The sequence below is a fragment of the Anolis carolinensis genome, chromosome 4 (assembly GCF_035594765.1).
Source record: "Anolis carolinensis isolate JA03-04 chromosome 4, rAnoCar3.1.pri, whole genome shotgun sequence".
Taxonomy (NCBI): domain Eukaryota; kingdom Metazoa; phylum Chordata; class Lepidosauria; order Squamata; family Dactyloidae; genus Anolis; species Anolis carolinensis.
In genome coordinates, this window is record NC_085844.1 from 149,047,072 (window position 1) to 149,064,924 (window position 17,853).

Consider the following 17,853-nt stretch of genomic DNA (forward strand, 5'->3'; position numbering starts at 1 on the left):
AATATCTTAAACATTCTTTTTAAAAAAATAAATAATTGCATACACAAGAATATATACTGTATAAACCATAAAATTATTTTTGGCTTTCAAAAAAGAGTTGCTTATTTTACACAGGGAATTGAACCCTTCAGATATTAATGAAGGTACAGTCAGCCTTATTCATCTATGGATACTGCATCCATAGATTCAACCATACAAGGTTTTAAATTATTTTTTTAAAAATGATACAACATTCCTCACTTTCATCATTTTATATATGGGACACCATTTTACTATGTCATTGTCTATAATGGGACTTGAGCATCTATAGATTTTGGTATCTATGGGGGTTTCAGGAGCCAACTCCCAGTCCCACTGTATTGATATTGTGTTGGGGTGGGGGGGGGAGCTTTCATTGTTTTTCCCCTCTAAGGGAGTTTAACTAGATTGACTAGATTGACTTAAGACCACATCAAATTAACTTCTTGCTCTATCCTATGATGCTTCCAGGATGGAAACTGCCAGAGCCCATCACATGATGCAGGGTGACGTCTGGCGGGGTTTTATCCTGGCTCCACCCTGGAAGCATCCTGGGACAGAGACCAGAGAACACAGAAGGCTTCCTGTGTTCTTATTGCTTAGAATGGAGTCTGTGTGGGGGGAAGCCAGGTAGTGACGCTTTCCCACATGCAATGGGGAAAGCAGCGATGCAGGGTGTGGGGCGATGTTTCCCCCTACTGTAGAACCTCATCAGAAAGCTCTGGCAAAGTGTCCTGCATCACATGGAGAAAGCGTCGACACTGCAGGGAGGCTATGTGCTGACACAGGAAGCCTCCCTTCTTGGGGTAGCATCTTGTGATGCTTTCACCTCAGTTGGGGGCGAGGCCTCCTAGGTCACTAAAATCACCCTGTCTGATGAGGCTGTAAGTGGAACAAAAATGGTAAAGCACTGTACAAATGCTAAATATTATTGCCTTTGGAGAACAAAGCAGCTTTTAAAAATGAAACTGTTGGCATCTGATTAACCTTTAAAATATTGCTGTTGCTTGGTTAACTGAATCATAAATTTTTACAAAGAGTGAAAATTATAAATCCTTGATTAATAGGCTATTAAAAGCCAAACCTAATATTAATGCAAGATCTGCTTTTTAAGGATGATCAAAGAAATAAAACAGCGAAAGGCATGCACACTGGTTGTTAAAAGAGTGACTAGATAATAATGAATCATAACTGATATACCATCCAGTACATTCTGTTGCATTCACGGTGAATAATTTGCATCTTTTTGTTAGGGACTCCTATAGCATGGTATCTAGCTGCTCTACAATGGTATGGATTTTCATTTTTGTTATACAAGAACATTTTTGACACTTAAAATAATTAGCCTTTTGAAAAGTTGATGTAAAATGTAATTTCTTTATTAATTTTACATTCCCCCTCAATTGGAAGCCCCCTACTTTTTTTGATGTTTATTATCTATCAAAAACACAGGCACCAAACTCTGTGGTAGTCGTTTTTCCCCATCTCTACTGCAGACAAAATGATCTCTTTGTCTTCTTATACACAGACAATGTGTTTCTAATATCATGTCAATTAATTGGATTAATGCTACCAGTACTAAAGACTCAGTTGTAAAAAAACAGTGAATTGCTAACTATTCAAAAACTAAAATAATTCCGGTAATTTTGGGAGGTGGGGGATATTCTTTCTTCTACTTGCTGCTACTACCACCTTTACCATCAGTACTTCTATTCATGACAATACTAGTAATTATGATGTGTTTATAGACATTTTATTGTTTGGATTATATTTTGATGGTTTAAATTATATCTGTATGCTGCACTGTTATCTTTAAAGATGAAATGTGCATTTAAAATGCTTTCATCAATCCATAATAAGAAATATAGCATGAGTAGGTACGTTGGAGAACGCCTTTCTCGTGGTGGCTCCTTATCTCTGGAATGCTCTCCTCATACCATCTTCTCAGTATCAGGCAACTATTTAGATCATTTGTGTTTGTGATCATGCTATTTTCAAACATTGGCCGGAATCCTATATAACTTATATATAACTTATATTCAACTAACTACTTAGCTAACTATCTTTTCCCAGCCAAATCCTTCCATTAGAGCTCTAAAGTGCAGGTACCCGTTTCCCAACTGCCAAGTTTATTCCTGCAGAATTTTGGGAAATATAGTTTATGGTGGAACCTTTGGAATTCTCAGCCAGAGAGATCCTCAGCTTACCTAAACTACATTTCCCAGAATTCTGCAGGAGCAAATCAAGCGCTAGGGAAACACAGACCTGCATGTTAGAACTTTAATGTGATATCATCTCAAACCTAATGGAAACATCATTCAACTATGCTTTGATTATTGGCAGAATAAAAAAGTAACTGTTTTGCATTCACAATCACTACTTAGGACCTCTTCACATGGCCCTTTTAGGCCATGCCATTGCGTCGGCAAAAGGGAAGGCATGCAGGGTGGCTCGTGGTGCCCCACACTCTCCCTTCTCCCCCCATCACATTGTGGGGATGGGAGGGAGTTCTTTGACACCCTTACCCTCCCCCTACTAGATGGCAGAAAGGGTGGCAATGCACAGAAATGCGTGATGCCCCACCACCCTTTCTGCCATCATATGGCAAAAAAAGGAGTAAAGTGCGGGTAGCTCAATTAGAGCTATCCAAACAACACTTTCCTCCACGCAGTGGAGGAGAAATCACTTTTTGGCACTTCACCTTCACTTTGGGAGGAATGTAGTCAGGGCCTGCCATATGAATGGCAAGCCCCATCCAAGCTGTGCATAAAAGCAACAAAATGGGGCAAAAATGCCCCATGTGAAGAGGTCTTTAGTTATGATTTGCACTCTACTGTCATAATTGTAACTCATTCTTCGCAACTTACTTTACTGGGCATCAGATGCATGGGTAGAGTGAAGGGCATTCTGCTCAAGATCAGAACAAGGATGAATGATGATTCCATCCTGTATTGTTTTATCCTGTATTGTTGTTTTAATTGATATATTATATTACTGTTTTATCTTTTTTATATTGTGATTTGTACTAGGTTGCTTATATTTTGTCCTTATGTTGTATGGGCCATTGCCCCATGTAAGCTGCCCCGAGTCCCCGCGGGGAGATGGTGGCGGGGTATAAATAAAGTTATTATTATTATTATTATTATTATTATTATCATCATGTTCGGAAGAGTTGAGCTGGGAGAAACTATTAAGTTAAGTACAAGTTGATGCAGGAATCTGGACACTCTTTTTATTGTGGTAGATTCTTATTTGTTCCCATGATGTTCTATTCTTTCCATCTATTGGTAGCTACTTTTTTATGGTTGCCATGGAAGAAACTATGTAAGGAAAAAATTATGTAAAGCAGTATTAAGCAACTGGCTGTGCAGTTTGGGTCCAGGGACCACGTTTTGTGGTTCCTGGGCCCAATCTGCAAAGGGCCCACAACTGATAAGGTCCGGATCTTATGTAAGATCCAGGTCTTACCAGGTATCTAATAAATTCAGAACAAAGCAGGGAAACAAACCCCACTTTGTTCCGAATTTATTTGGTTTTACCGGAGGCATCATTTGGATCCCTCCAGTAAAAATGAAACAGGTCTCAGGTTAAAGGTTTATCTGGATGGGCCCTCAGTGTCCTTCTGATTATGAAATGTCTTCCCTCACTACTTCAGTAATGGTGCACCTATGCTGTAGAGTCAATACAGTTTGAAAACATTTTAATTCCCATTGCTGAAGGCAATGGAATCACGGAAACTGCAATTTGACAATGTCTCTAGTCTTCTCTGCCAAAGAATATGGTACCACACCAAACCACAAATTTCAGGATTCCATAGCATTAAACCAGGGCAGTTAATATGGCGCCAAAACCACATAAACTTTACAGTGTGGAGGCACCCTAAATGTCGTATAAACCAGAACTGCTTAGAAAGACTGCCGTTTCTGTTGTACTTTCATTGTAAGTTCCTAATAGTTTTATCTACAAAGCAAAGAATGTAAGAATTTTAAAATATTTCAGATTCCAAGCAGTCATGATCAATTCTGAGTAAAAGAATCAGAACTAAGAAAAATCTATATCTCTAGTGACTAACACTTAAATTTCAGACTTGGCTCCTGATACTCCATGCTTTTTCACTCCTGGTCAATGGATCTTTCAAAGGCATAATATTTTCTAAAATGAGTTCCAAGTAAACAGCCAGGTGTCCAATAAAATACTTTTCCACTCATCTGTCATCACAGCTAAACATATTTGCTCTGCAAAGATATGGCTGTGATAGTTATGGGTTTTGGAAATATAATTACATGAGATGGACATTCTATTGGCAAACAATTTGTTGAAAAGTCAAGAGCAATCTCTGGAAACTTATCAGGGGAAGAGCTGTGTGTTTGTATGTGAGCTTGCAACATATGTGTGTGCATACCAGCACACTCAGTCCTATGCCTTCTAGTCTGAATGGGAAGGATTCTGATTCTACTGTTTCAGGATGAAATTCTCCCTCTTTTCATAACTAGTCCAGAATAAGTTATTCATTTAGGATTGGTTCATACCTTACATGTAACTGTATTTGGGTCCCACACTGGGAGAAAGGTGGGATATTGAATGTATGCCTAATAAAACTGCCTGATATTTTCCTAAAAGGAATACATATCAATGAAAGGTAAAATTTATTGTTTATTGTTAGGTCCAACAAGACCACTGACCCATGTTTTTATTTACTTTGTCCTCCAATGAGATATTAACTCATTTTGAGTATCTAAACAAGGCACTTGTCTTTATTTGCAATTTACCAAAAAAAATGTGGACCTTACTATATATACTTTGAGGATATGGATATATTTTCCTAATATATAATACAGTTTCTTGTCTTTAATTCATAATAAATAAGTAATTTGAAATACTTATAGATGCCATTTTGCTGTCATTCATTCTGAAATAGACTTTTTGTATTTTTTTCCCTTGAAAACACACACACACACACACAGAGGCACACACCCCCCCCCAATGCGAACTACATTACACTTACAAATCTATAATTTGGAGTTAATCCTATTAGAATAATTTATTTCAGTAATACAAAAATAGCATAGCAGAAAGCAGATAACAGGCTACCCACCTATAGAATCAATTGTAGCTAGCTACAATTGCATAGCATGGAAATAACCACTGTAAGACAAATTGATTATAAATCCTTTAAAATGGAAGGCTTCCAAATACAAAAGTCCCTGTGTTCTGCTTTGTACTCTTAGGACACTGTCTAGGGAACATATATTTGATTTTAAAATAAACATGTCTGATACATGTTCACAAATGGCCAGATCTTAGGGAGGCTCCTTGCTTTTTTTCTTAAAGGTTCTACGAAATTTTAAGAAAAAGGTTTGAGTAAGTGGTTCAGAGAAGTAAAGAACTATACGTCAATTTTCTGAGATCACCCAGCCAACAGAGAGGCCCTGACTAGACAATTCTTGTGGTAGACCACTCTCTCAAATGACTGCACAGATCCTGAATAAATGGGACATTAACAAAGGAGTCTATGTGCACAAACTGAGAATCTTGAGATCTTGGCTCATTTTGAGTATCTGATAAGAGTTCTGGATATTTTTGGATCCAAAACAGGGACAAAAGGGACCTTTTCCAGCACCTATACTCCTAAACTAGTCAAATATCATAACATTAATTAGATTTATACTTTAAATTATAAATTACATTTATAAAAAAGTATAAAACATACTTTTTTACAATGTACTTTTAAGACATTGATCTGCTCCATCAAAAATGCAACCTTTGTGTTGTTTGACTGTTTTGGTGGAAAGCTTCTGAAATGCTATATGTTCAAATACTCATATCAGAGCAGGGAAATTTTCCAGCCCTAGAAAGCTGTGGCATTGGTCATGAACCAGGCAACTACATTAAATAAGAAAGAGTCTGACTGTGACTGGGATGGCTGATTTATGGGACCATGGGTAAGCCTGTTTCAGGTGCGTTCATGGTAGCTTTGGGGTAGATTGTTCCAGAGTATTTCATCTTTTGTAGATACTGCCTCTAAGACTGAGTGTATTTTGCTCAAGATCATGCACTGAGTTTCCATAGCTAAAGAGCTCTGGCATCTTTCCAACATTAAAACCATTACAAATTCTGGTTGATCAATATAAAAGTTATTTTTGGTTTCCAGTACTGGAGAAATGGCATATTCTCCTAGACCAGGGGTCCTCAAACTTTTTAAGCCGAGGGCCGGTCCACAATCCTTCTGACTGTTGAGGGGCCGGATTATCATTTGAAAAAAAATACAAACAAATTCCGATGCACCTCATATGTCTTATTTGTAGTGCAAAAACAACAACAACAACAACAACGAAAGAACAATGCAATATTTAAAAATAAAAACAATTTTAACCAACATACATTTATCAGGATTTCAATGGGAAGTGTGGTCCTGCTTCTGGCCAATGAGATAGTCAAGTTAATTAGGGTTGTTGTTGTTGTTGTTGTTGTGTGCCTTCAAGTCATTTCAGACTTTGGGCGAGCCTAAGTCTAAAATTTATTTATTTATTATTTATTTATTTACTGCATTTATTTACTACATTTGTATCACACCCTTCTCACCCCAAAGGGGACTCAGAGTGGCTTACAAATTATATGTACATGCAATATATTATATTATTAGCATAGCACAATATTAGCATTATATATTACTATATTGAACTATACCACTATACTGTAATATTATTAGTAATATTATATGTAATATAGAATACATAATCAATATTATTATATGGTATTATTATTAGTGTTATATTGTATTACATTATAATATTATTATCAATATTATATGTATATACAATATATTATATTATAAAACTGAGGGCGGGGGCCAGGTAAATGACCTCGGAGGGCCGCATCCGGCCCCCGGGCCTTAGTTTGAGGACCCCTGTCCTAGACACTGACAAATTCAAGGAGTTGTGAAACCTTGAAGAATGTCTCCAGCCTAAGCCTAGTATGCAACTGTCCTTACACAAACAATTAGAAATATACCTAATACATTTGACTCTCTCTGGAATTGATTTACCACTGTCATACATTTCTGAAATCTAGCTGTTTCAAATGCTCTTAAAAGCTGAATGGACGAAGTCATCATCTGCTCAGCTGTCCAGGAATCAATGGGATTTCAGCTGTACTGCAATCAATGGTGACTTAAAATTAGAGCTTGAGAATGTCATTTTCTTGGACAGTAACTCCCAATATCTAGAAAACACAGTCCAAAGGATAATTTTTCCACATTCCACTTAAAATGCTTTGGCATGATTATAGCCTCTTGAATCTTGCTCTCTACACACATCTATTTCCCTGAGCTGTAAATGAGAAAAGTTGAAAGCCGCACTGGAAACACGCTATCTAATGCTGCTTGCTTTTGACACTGTGAAGTTATGCTTCAGAGGAGAAATTTCCCACACTTTTTGCAGACTAGGATATTTCTGCTGCAAGTGATATGCCCCCACCCACCGCTGAAAAGAGCTGAATTATCAACCATGAAAAACTGAGCTTTAATATGGAAATGGGGACAGGCATGGAAAAGGGCAAAGAGTTCAGGTGCTGCTATAATCCCTGCTATACACATGCTTTAGATTTGTGACATAGAGGACACGCTTTTCATAATGTAGCAATTTTATAGTTTTACTGGACTGACATGCCATGAAGGAATATTCTGAAATGGCAGCTTAAAATGAATGAAAAGATTGAAAAAAAAGCCTAACCCATATCACCCAATGGTGTTGCTTATATAAAATACTACTGCAATAGTTCTTTTATTAATTTTTAATGCACAGAACCCTCTGCGACCTCTTTTTTCCTCCCTATCACAGTCAACATGGCAGCTTGGAAAAATTGAAATGGGATAATAAAGCGTAGGAAGTAACATAGAAACCCCAAGAGTACGCAACTGCTATCCCTCATCCTCTCCTGTCAGTCTGTCTGTTCCTTTACCTCTCTGCTACCCCCTTCCGCACCCGACATCTCAAACGGATTAAGCTGAATAGGCTTACTTTTGCAGTAAACCCATGTCATTCTTTACATTTTTATATTTAACTTTAAATACACCTTATTTAACACTGTGTGTTTATCTTGTCAGGCCATGGACCAATTTGCTGCTGTCAATGGTTTCTATACATTCATAAGTCAATTAAATAAATAAAATACACATACCAGCAAGCTAATCACTATTGGACAGCCCTCCTGTTTTTTTCCCCCTGCACACAATAGAACTACATGAAAGAAGTCTGTTTCCTTTTGTCTGTCCAGCCTTCTCTCAATATATTTGGCCTGATTCAGCTGCATTTTGCTGGAACAGTGGGACACCATTATGCTATGAATATTTACCACTGTTTATATCTCCAAGGAGACTAATCTCCATACCACTACAGTCCAGAAGCTTACAGCATTGTCTCTGCAGGACCAGGTTCATGTTGTCACAGCAACTGAGGGCATGGGGTCAAACAGATTAATCCATCAGCAAAATCTTTTCCTTTTTAAAACTGCACTCATGTACCAAAACACTTCCCCACTTGCTTTCATAGAGGGTTTAGAATAATGCTCTGTGTTGGAATCTATCACATAAAGTATGCAGATATATTATATCATAAAGGGATAAGATACAGAAATATGACATTGATGTGTGTGGGTTTCAGGTCCCCAAAGGAAGTACTTATGGAAATATGGCAGGAAGGTGGATTATAGGAAGGCAGGAGATGCCAAGTTCAGCCTCGGAGGGGGGATTCCTCATAGGTTGCATTGGGACTGTTTGTTTTTTCTTCTTGCAGTGCCCTTTGATTAGCCTCTGTCTAACATGTGGCCTGACAACTGTGACAGAATGAAGAATTCCAGGAAAACTGTGAGTCATGAGAGGAAAGAGATTTTTCCCCTTCCACTGGAGTGACCCTATCACTACACTCTGCTGCAGTGTTTCACCATTAAGGAAAGGGCAACCCAAGAGTGTTCACACTCAATCTGTTCCATCTGTCATGACTATTAGAAAACACTGACCAGCAACAAGGTTTAAAACATCGCAGACACAATATTCTACAAGTACACTCCTGATAGTTTGCTGGCCTCAGAGGTAGCATTTTATTCACAGGAAAGGGCAACACTTACCTGATACTCCGCCATATGTGGTCTTGTCCCCCCGTCCAACCGCAGGCCATGGTATGCCATCTGCTCTCAGTCCCATCAGCCCTGACACAGTGTTGGTGGCGGTAACACCATCTGCACCACCTGAGAACAAAGACAGCAATAGCCTTAATAAGCATGTTCACACAGCAAGAGACATTGGACATTATTCCACAGCGGTAGCAAAAGGTAAGTCTAGCTTTGTGCATAAACAGCAGCAGCAGTCACAGTATCATATTTTAGTATTAGCATACTGAATATTTGTAGCAAAAATTCCACATTTCAAGCACTTCACATTTGGAAATCCTAACAGGAGGTTGTTGTTTCTGTAACACTCTCTCTTAAATGCAGATTAGATGAAAAAGATACACAGGGTTTGATATAAGGAGTGTGGAACATTTAGTACTTGAGATGTTTTGAACCTCAGTTCCCATACTACTGGACATACTCAGTTGATTTTTTAGGACTTAGCACCCCAAACATGTGGAGATGGCTGAAGGAAACCGAAGGGCCAAATCTATGAAGGAAAAAGCAATATGTGAATTTATTTAGTAAATGTATTTGCAGCTTTTCTGAACTGGTTCTGTTGCTTCCAGAGTGATTTTTAATTTAATATTTCATCTCTGTGTGTTTTCATGTGCATGTGACTTCATGTCACCTACCAACTAATGTGACCCCATGAATTTAATCACTTTTCTTATGCAAGAAATACTCAGAGGTGGTTTTGCCAGTTCCTTCCTTTGAAATATAGCCTACAGTACTTGGTATTCATAGGCAGTCTCTGATGCAAGTAGTAACCACTGGATCCTCATACATGGCTTCCAGGATCAGATGAAATCTAGTGCCTTTGGGATATTTAAGCACAGTACTTCCTCTAATGTAGCTAAAATAGATAAAACACATTCTTTCTTCAAATTTTTAAAAATAATTTTAAAAGCCATTTCGTATACTCTTTTTTTTTTTAACTCAAGACAAGCTGATCATGAGTTCCAATGTAACATTTTTACTCTAGGAGGAATATATGGGTAAATTTTGCAGAATCGTTTTGGGAGGATGTGTGTTCGCAGTCTTTATTGCAAAGCTCCACTTTGACTTTGACATTCACATGTCCACTTTCAGATAACTTGCTCAAATGAAACATCAAGAGGTAATTTTGATGGAAGTGTTTCAACTAAATCAAATTCTGAAATAACTTTCAATTAAAACACCCTTCCTGCTCCCTCAGATACCATGCTTTCAGACAATTCTTTGAGCTGGTCTCACATCTGACTGAGGTCTGTGTGTATAGAATCTGATGCATAAAATTTAAAATGTCTGAGATTATAACCTCTGGATTTCATCTTGGAAATAAATTGCATGCTTGGATCAAGGGTCTTACTAGCTGAAGCAAAGGAAGATGGAGCAAGGGAAAGACATATGAATGTACTGAGAGCAACATTGGGGCCATCTACACATGCCACAAACAGTGATGTTGATCTGGAGTGGGGTTGAAAAAATATGTGAGATTATTACAACAGAAGGCACAATTATGTTCTTGGACTTTGTGTGGCTACCTGAGACTGTGAAAATAGCAAATTGTATTGAAATGAATGACTTCTAACCCAAGAACACCATACAGTTGCACTGGACAATCTAGAAAATGCCAAGAGAGGACAAATTTTGCTGAATATAAATAATTAAAATGCAGAGGATGCCGGGGTTGTATGATATAAACCAAGTATTAATATTTGATGGCATTCTTTCTTGTGAGTATTTCAGAATTTAAAAAAAAGCTGAAGAAAAATGGCAAGCCTTTTAAAAAGTTACATAGGTAGTTTTGTGCTAAAATTAATACTCTGATGTAAACATAGCCAAAGTAGTATTGGCATGATAGTATCTTACTAGCCTTGGTACAGTATTAACCATGCACATTTTTAATCATGCTTTGAGCTTATACAACAGTGAAAAGGGAATACATCTGAATTTGTTACCTTCTTGGGAAGCCCTTGCAATGCTCACAATATCTGTGACATTTGGGGTCAGCTTGGCAAAGAACGGAATCTGAACAGCTTGCCTTACCCAGCGACAGATGTTGCGCACCAGCTCTGGATCCTGTTCAAATAGGTCAGATAAATACAGTGCATAATTAAAAGTAATGTGATCAAAACTTTCCAACAATCTGCTCCGCTGCGGTTTGCTGAAATTACACTTCAACGCTTTGCTTTGCCTCATTATCTTAAGCCATGTCTGCATTTCAAAAGCAGTGGGGAAAAGAAGATCTGCAACATATTTGCTACTTACAAATAAAAACAATTACTTAGGCTGTACTATGGACTGCTATTGGTGTCTTCCAACTTAGAGACTTGGACTAGGGTTCATCCCTACTTGGTAATGGTAATCCATTGGGTGACCTTGGGCAAATCACACTCTGTCAGCTTCACAAGAGAAAGGGCAAAGCCCCTTTGAACAAAGCTTGTTAAGAAATCGTGATAGGTTTACCTTGCGACATAAATGACTTGAAGGCATTAATCAACAAGCTTCTGTTTTTCTCATTCAGAAAGTATGAGAACAGTATGAATGGAGCTATGGATATCCATATATTTTTCTAAACAGCATAACAACGCATATTTCCAAGCAAAAGTGGGATTGCATCCACTGTTAGGCTGACGGAAAATATGCAACATGTTAAAGCAGTTCCATGGGTGGTTATGTGCAATTGCTAGTGGAACAAAAGCAGTTATTCCAGGCAACATCTATCCTAGTACAGTTAATGTGATGTTTTGTGCAACAGACAACACAAAGACTCGTACGAAGGTGTGAACAAGTTTCATATCTGAGATATACCCAAGGGTGAAAATGGACTTCCACACATGGTAGAACCAGATACAACATGCAAAACTGTTAAGATGTAAAATTAAAATTTGCGCTTTGGTCAAGCATTTCTTTGCCCTAAAAATAAGGAAAACTATTTCACCTCTCTTGGATGCATATTTTAGGATTATTCTATAATGAACTGTGAAAATCTGAGAAGGAACCAGCCCTGTGCCCCATGAGGAATATATTAACATTTTAAAAATCCAGCTGTGGCAAAAGTAAGGAAAAAGTCATTTAGATTTCATAAAATTCATCGTTTTTATAATTGCACTTTTTTTGGTTAACTTTGTCACAACTGACAGGCAATATGCACATTTTTTCTCTGTGTAGGGAACTAATTTCCTGAGTTCAAATGCTTTGCAACAGGGAGCACCTTCTTCTGAGGGTGATCCTGTACCCTGGCAAGGGCCAACAGCCCCAAATACCCATCAACCACTAAACTCAATGCTTCATTTCCTGCCCATCAATGGGTGATGGGTGGTGATAAGTTGCCATCTTAAACTCCCTTCAATTTATCAAGATACTTCATGGATAAAAAATAGTCAACTGCCACAAGTTTCTTATGCATTTCAGTATTTTTTTTAAATTTTATTCACATGTAATTTTGCACAGAAAATTCTGTTGACACAATATGTAGTGGGACCCAAATCCTATTTTTACTTTTGATTAAAATAGAGTCATTGAATTCATTAGGTTTATGGAAGCATTGCTTTAGGACCTCTTCACAAGGGCCATTTTTGCCCTGTTTTGCCGCTTTTGTGTGTGGCTTGGATGGGGCCAGCTGTGCACCATTACATGACACATGGCTGGCCCCACCCACATTCCTCCAAAAGTGGGGTGGAAGTGCCGAGAGGTACTTCCTCTACTACTATGGGGAGGAAAGTGCTGTTTGGGTAGTTCTGACAGAGCTACCTGCACATCCCTCCCCTTTTTGCCGTGTAATGACAGAAGGGGTGGTGGGGCAATGCTTGCTTTCTTTTGCTTTTTCTATACAACTAACATATTCATATGTGCAAAATTTCTTATATTCTAGAAGCAAGGAAATAATAGAATCATAGAAGAATATAGTTGGAAAAGACCACATGAGCCATCTAGTCCAATCCCCTGCCATACAAAAAGAAGCACAAAGCACCCTCAACTGATGGCAATCCAACCTCTGTTTTAAATCCTCCTAGGAAGAAGCTTCCACCACACTCCGAGGCAGAGAACATCTCCACTTTTGCATTCAAGAACAAAATAACTGAAAACTGATATCCACAACAGGTGAACCCTACTAACATAAGAAGAGGTCTCATAATTGGTCTTTTTCAAAATCCTCTTTCAAGTATCGAAAGTTTCTAGTTATTATGGAATATGAAGTTACTAATGGGTCAGTTTGTCTGTGAAAAATACACATGTTTCTAGACGCATTATCTGCAGATGACAACATCTCGGAAAAATGACAGTGTTAGTTATCTCAGGTATTCATAGGAGGAACTGGTGTATATAATAATCTGATCCAAAATGAGTTAATGGGGAGAAAACGTGTTTTTGGTGCAAAAGCAATGTGTTGCTCTGTACACAATGATTTTCCTAACCACTTCTGGATGTATGGATGAAAACTGCACAAAATTCTCACATCAGTGTTTTCCTTCATGATTGCATTTCTCAGGTTTTAGGAATGCCATGTTTCAACCATGAAATGAATAATGGTGAATCCTCTTTCCATCACTAGATTACTAGTGGACACGAAGGACCATTTTGGTTAATTTTTGTGGAGCACACCTCTCCAGGGCCCACAAAAATCTGGCAGGAGGCACAAGCAGCCCCAAAAACTTTGCAGAAGTCTTCCTTGTGTTCATTAAGCCATCCATTCAAACTCTCAAAATAACTCAAAAATATACTTATTTGGGAAAGGTCAAAAGTATTTTTCCACTTGAACACATATCTTTTTGAGGAACAGTTCAGAAAGATAGACAGCTAAATGGAGAAGGAAAAAACCTCACAACTCACTCTATAAAGACAGAAACAGACATCTTCAAGCACTTTATTTCCCTCATGAGGCCACATCCTTTAGAGGACAATCAGCTATCTATTCTACTGGTAATGGCTCTGTAGCAGTAATGTTCTTTGATTCTTTCAGTTTATCACTCTGTAATAAGCTGCCCCATTTCTTGTGACAGCTACTGACAATGCCTTTCCATAAGTTAACAAAAACGGAAATACCTATATTATTATTAAATTAATAAATACAGTCTTAATGTAATATCCCTCCCACCAAGATTATATATATTATAAAAATAAGACTTGCTTTGGAACCCCAGTGAAGAAATGTGTCACAGCACTACAACAGTCAAAAATCCGGTTCAGACATCATGACCTTGGTCAAATAAATCTCAATTTTTGAGGGCAATTACAACATTTTAATTAGAATGTACACAACTGCCCCTGCTTCTACAATGTTTAGAATGCCATGTTAGTAGCCTTAGCCTGGAATTCAAATGCCACTTTTTAACAAGAGTGAAACAGTCTGCCTTGGAAGATCACAGACTGTCCTTCATTGGAAATCTTTAACAAGGTTTGATTACCCACCGCTTAGGGGTATTACATGGCTGGGGCTTGGACTAGATGGTGTTTCCAGCTCTGTGCTTCTGTGAAGTCTCCTTTAAACCCTGTGGTTTTCTTTAGTTGTTGTGAACACGATGTGAAGAGGAGCATTGGAAGTTAGTGAAGCAAATGCAGTGGGATGACCATCAGTCCTGGATTTTAAACTATCCAGTTAAGAAATGAATAGATTGACATACAGCCCTCCATATTCACTGTGGTTAGGTACACAAGGCCCCTGTGATAGGGGAAGACCACAAATAAATAAATTGCTATTTTAAAGGGATTTCTAGATTTTCTCTATAGTTGACTCCCTCTGGACACTGACCATGAAATCACATTGGAGGACTCAGACCTTCCTAGAGACGTTTTCTCTTTAGAAATTTCTAGATCAGTGGTTCCCAACATTTTTGGCCAGGGTCCCCTTGTACAAGGACCACTTTGACCAGGGCCCACTTGACCAGGGATAACTTTGATCAATTCCCACTTGAGCAGGGACCACTTGACCAGGGACCACTTTCCAATATTAGTACCAAAAGGGTTACGAATCAGTTTTTGGGCAACTATAGATTTGGTTTGGTTATTTAGGATGCGGATTCAGAAAATTTCATTGAATAGACCACTTCAGATCTGGTTTCTGATACAGAACATATGCCATCCAGTAGTCGTAATTTGCTCACCCACAAAAAAACATATTTAATAATCTAGAGCTGATGTGCTCTAGCCAATGTAATTGTCAGTTCTGTGGAAGGAAGCGGAAATAAAATTAATAAAATAAAATAAAATAAAATAAAGAGGAAGGAGGTTTGCAGACAGGATTTTCATTCTCATGGCCCACTGATGGGTCATTGCCCACAGGTTGGGAACCACTGATCTAGATCCTCCAGCATGACTAGAGGAAGCTGACTACGGGGTCATACTGAAGGACCTAGGTATTCCTAGAGATCATTTTAATCAAATATGCAAATAAAGAAGTCCACAAGAATCAAAACAGGAAATGTGGAGGGGTAACTGTACTTTTTCTATTATCCATGCTGATATCATATTGGGCAATCCTCAAGTATAACTTTCTAAACTTCTTGAAGAAATAGAAGGATACAAAGTTTGCATTAATGAAGACCATGTTTCGATTAAAACTATTGCTATTGTTAATATAAACAACAAGAATAAGAATATCAATGCTCAGGTGATGCAGAAGCATTGCTGCCCATGCAATTATCACCCATATTAACACTCCATGCCAAAATGTTTGCATAATGCCAAAGGAAATATGTGACATCTATTTAGAAATAATTGCAGTTCTGCGCTGTATTTAACACAAGAATGCCTTTTGAAGTGCTTTTTATTTTATTCTTCCATTTCATATAATTTCTCCTGGTTTATTTCCAATGCTTTAATAATTAATAATAAACATTCAAAGACATACGGTGTGCCTCTATAGGGCATACAGTGTATTTACATGAATAATAAACCCCCAGTAACTTAAGTCTGCAAATTTCCAACTCATAAAAATGGAGATCTCCTCTATACATGCGGCTCTCATGCAATATTCATGAGAGCTCCACTGGCATTCCAAAAGCAGCTGCATCCCTGTGACTTTCATTGCTCACTTCAGACTTATCCTGATGGGACCCACTTTAGCAGGGAAAGAACCTTGAGAAGGTACAAATCATACAGCTGTGTGACAATTTGTTCAGTTTAAGCATTTTAACACTAATGTGGAGAATAATCTGTATTATAAGTCAAGCAGCACACCCAATGGTAGTGCAAAACGGCCAAAACAAAAAAGGTTCTTAGAAGTGTAAATACAGTCAGTCCTCCATATCCATGGATTCCGCATCCAAGGATGCAACATCCATAGCTTGAAAATTTTCCAAGCAAATGAACAAAAAAACCCCCAAAAGGCAAATCTTGATTTTGCCATTTCATAGAAGGGATGCTATTTTACTGTGCCATATAACAAAACTTGAGCATCAACAGATTTTGCTATCTATGGGGAGTCTTCTATCCCCTATCTATGGGGATAACAAGGGCCCACTGTATGTATGCATATATTTTATCTCTGACATTTCTTCTAATATGAGTTCCAAGGTTGTTCACAAGTTGAATTAACAAAAAATACAATTAAAACAATGAATAATACTAATGTTGAAAAAAATAAGCAGTTATATTAAAAATCAGTTGAAAACTCCCACTGTGTGTAATAGAAGTCTGAAGATGTCCTGTCATTCATAATAGACTCTTTTTAATTCATCTTGCAGAAAATGCCAGGGAAAAGGCTGAATAATAATAATAATAATAATAATAATAATAATAATAATAATAATAATAACTTTATTTTTATACCCCGCCCCATCTCCCCGAAGGGACTCGGGGCGGCTTACATGGGGCCTAGCCTGAACATGGAAGGGAAGGAGCCAGGGCCATTCCCAGAAAAATGGAGGGGGGGGGGGAGTTTGAAACTTTTTTTAGCGAATCATGAAGAGTAGTTCCATAACACAAAATAATTTGGAAATCAGGCTCTATCGATAAACTTCAGTGGACACTCAAGGCAGATAAACTTCAGTGGACACTCATGGGGATTTCGTTAATCAGTTAAAATTCATGAGTAAGCCAGGGTTTTTTTTTAAAACTGAAAAATAGGGGGGGGGGGGTTTGAACTGCTAATCTCCCCCACCCTTTGGCTACAGCCCTGGAAGGGGTCATTCTAGTCTTAAGAAGGATCTGAAGAAGCTTTTTGGATCCTCCTATGTTTTCTTTTATGATGGCCGAAGTGATGAAGTAGGTCTTCATCTGGGATAACAGTCTGTACATGGAGACTGAAAAAAAGGAAATGTCTACCACTGTTGCTCAGGACTGAGCAATAATACTGCACTGATTTCTTCTCAATCATATTCAGCTCCTTATCAAGTGTCATGAAGCAGCTCTCATACCTTAGACAACAGCATTCAATTCTTTTGCAAAAATGCCAATGATGATGGAAAACAGATGACAATTTATTCCCTTGTATCAAACCTGATTTATGGTACTTCTCTAATGTACTGACTTCTGTTTCATGTAGCTACGACTTTGTGGAGATTTGAGTATATTGGTTTCTGCAGAAGAGCGTGAATATGTGGTGAATGACAGTTCAAAAAATGCACCTGCACAGATTTACCCAGAACTATGGGTACATAGTAAAGAATTTGCTGCTATTTATTTGTTGGAGAGTTTTGGCGGGAAAGTACAGTTTCTTAAGAGAACATACAGAACTGTTTGGGT

The 17,853-nt window shown here is 38.0% G+C and overlaps 1 protein-coding gene across 4 annotated transcripts in view; it reads right to left on the bottom strand.

Annotated features, from left to right (window-relative positions):
* dpyd (dihydropyrimidine dehydrogenase) overlaps nt 1-17,853 on the bottom strand; it is a 668,284-nt gene that overhangs the window by 149,687 nt on the left and 500,744 nt on the right. For all 4 annotated transcript variants that reach the window (XM_062977979.1, XM_008109224.3, XM_003220086.4 and 1 more), the window contains 2 exons: nt 11,127-11,247; nt 9,142-9,261 (listed from right to left, as the gene is read on the bottom strand). In XM_062977979.1, the coding sequence (XP_062834049.1) occupies nt 9,142-9,261; nt 11,127-11,247 (241 nt within the window). The remainder of the gene's footprint in view (nt 1-9,141; nt 9,262-11,126; nt 11,248-17,853) is intronic.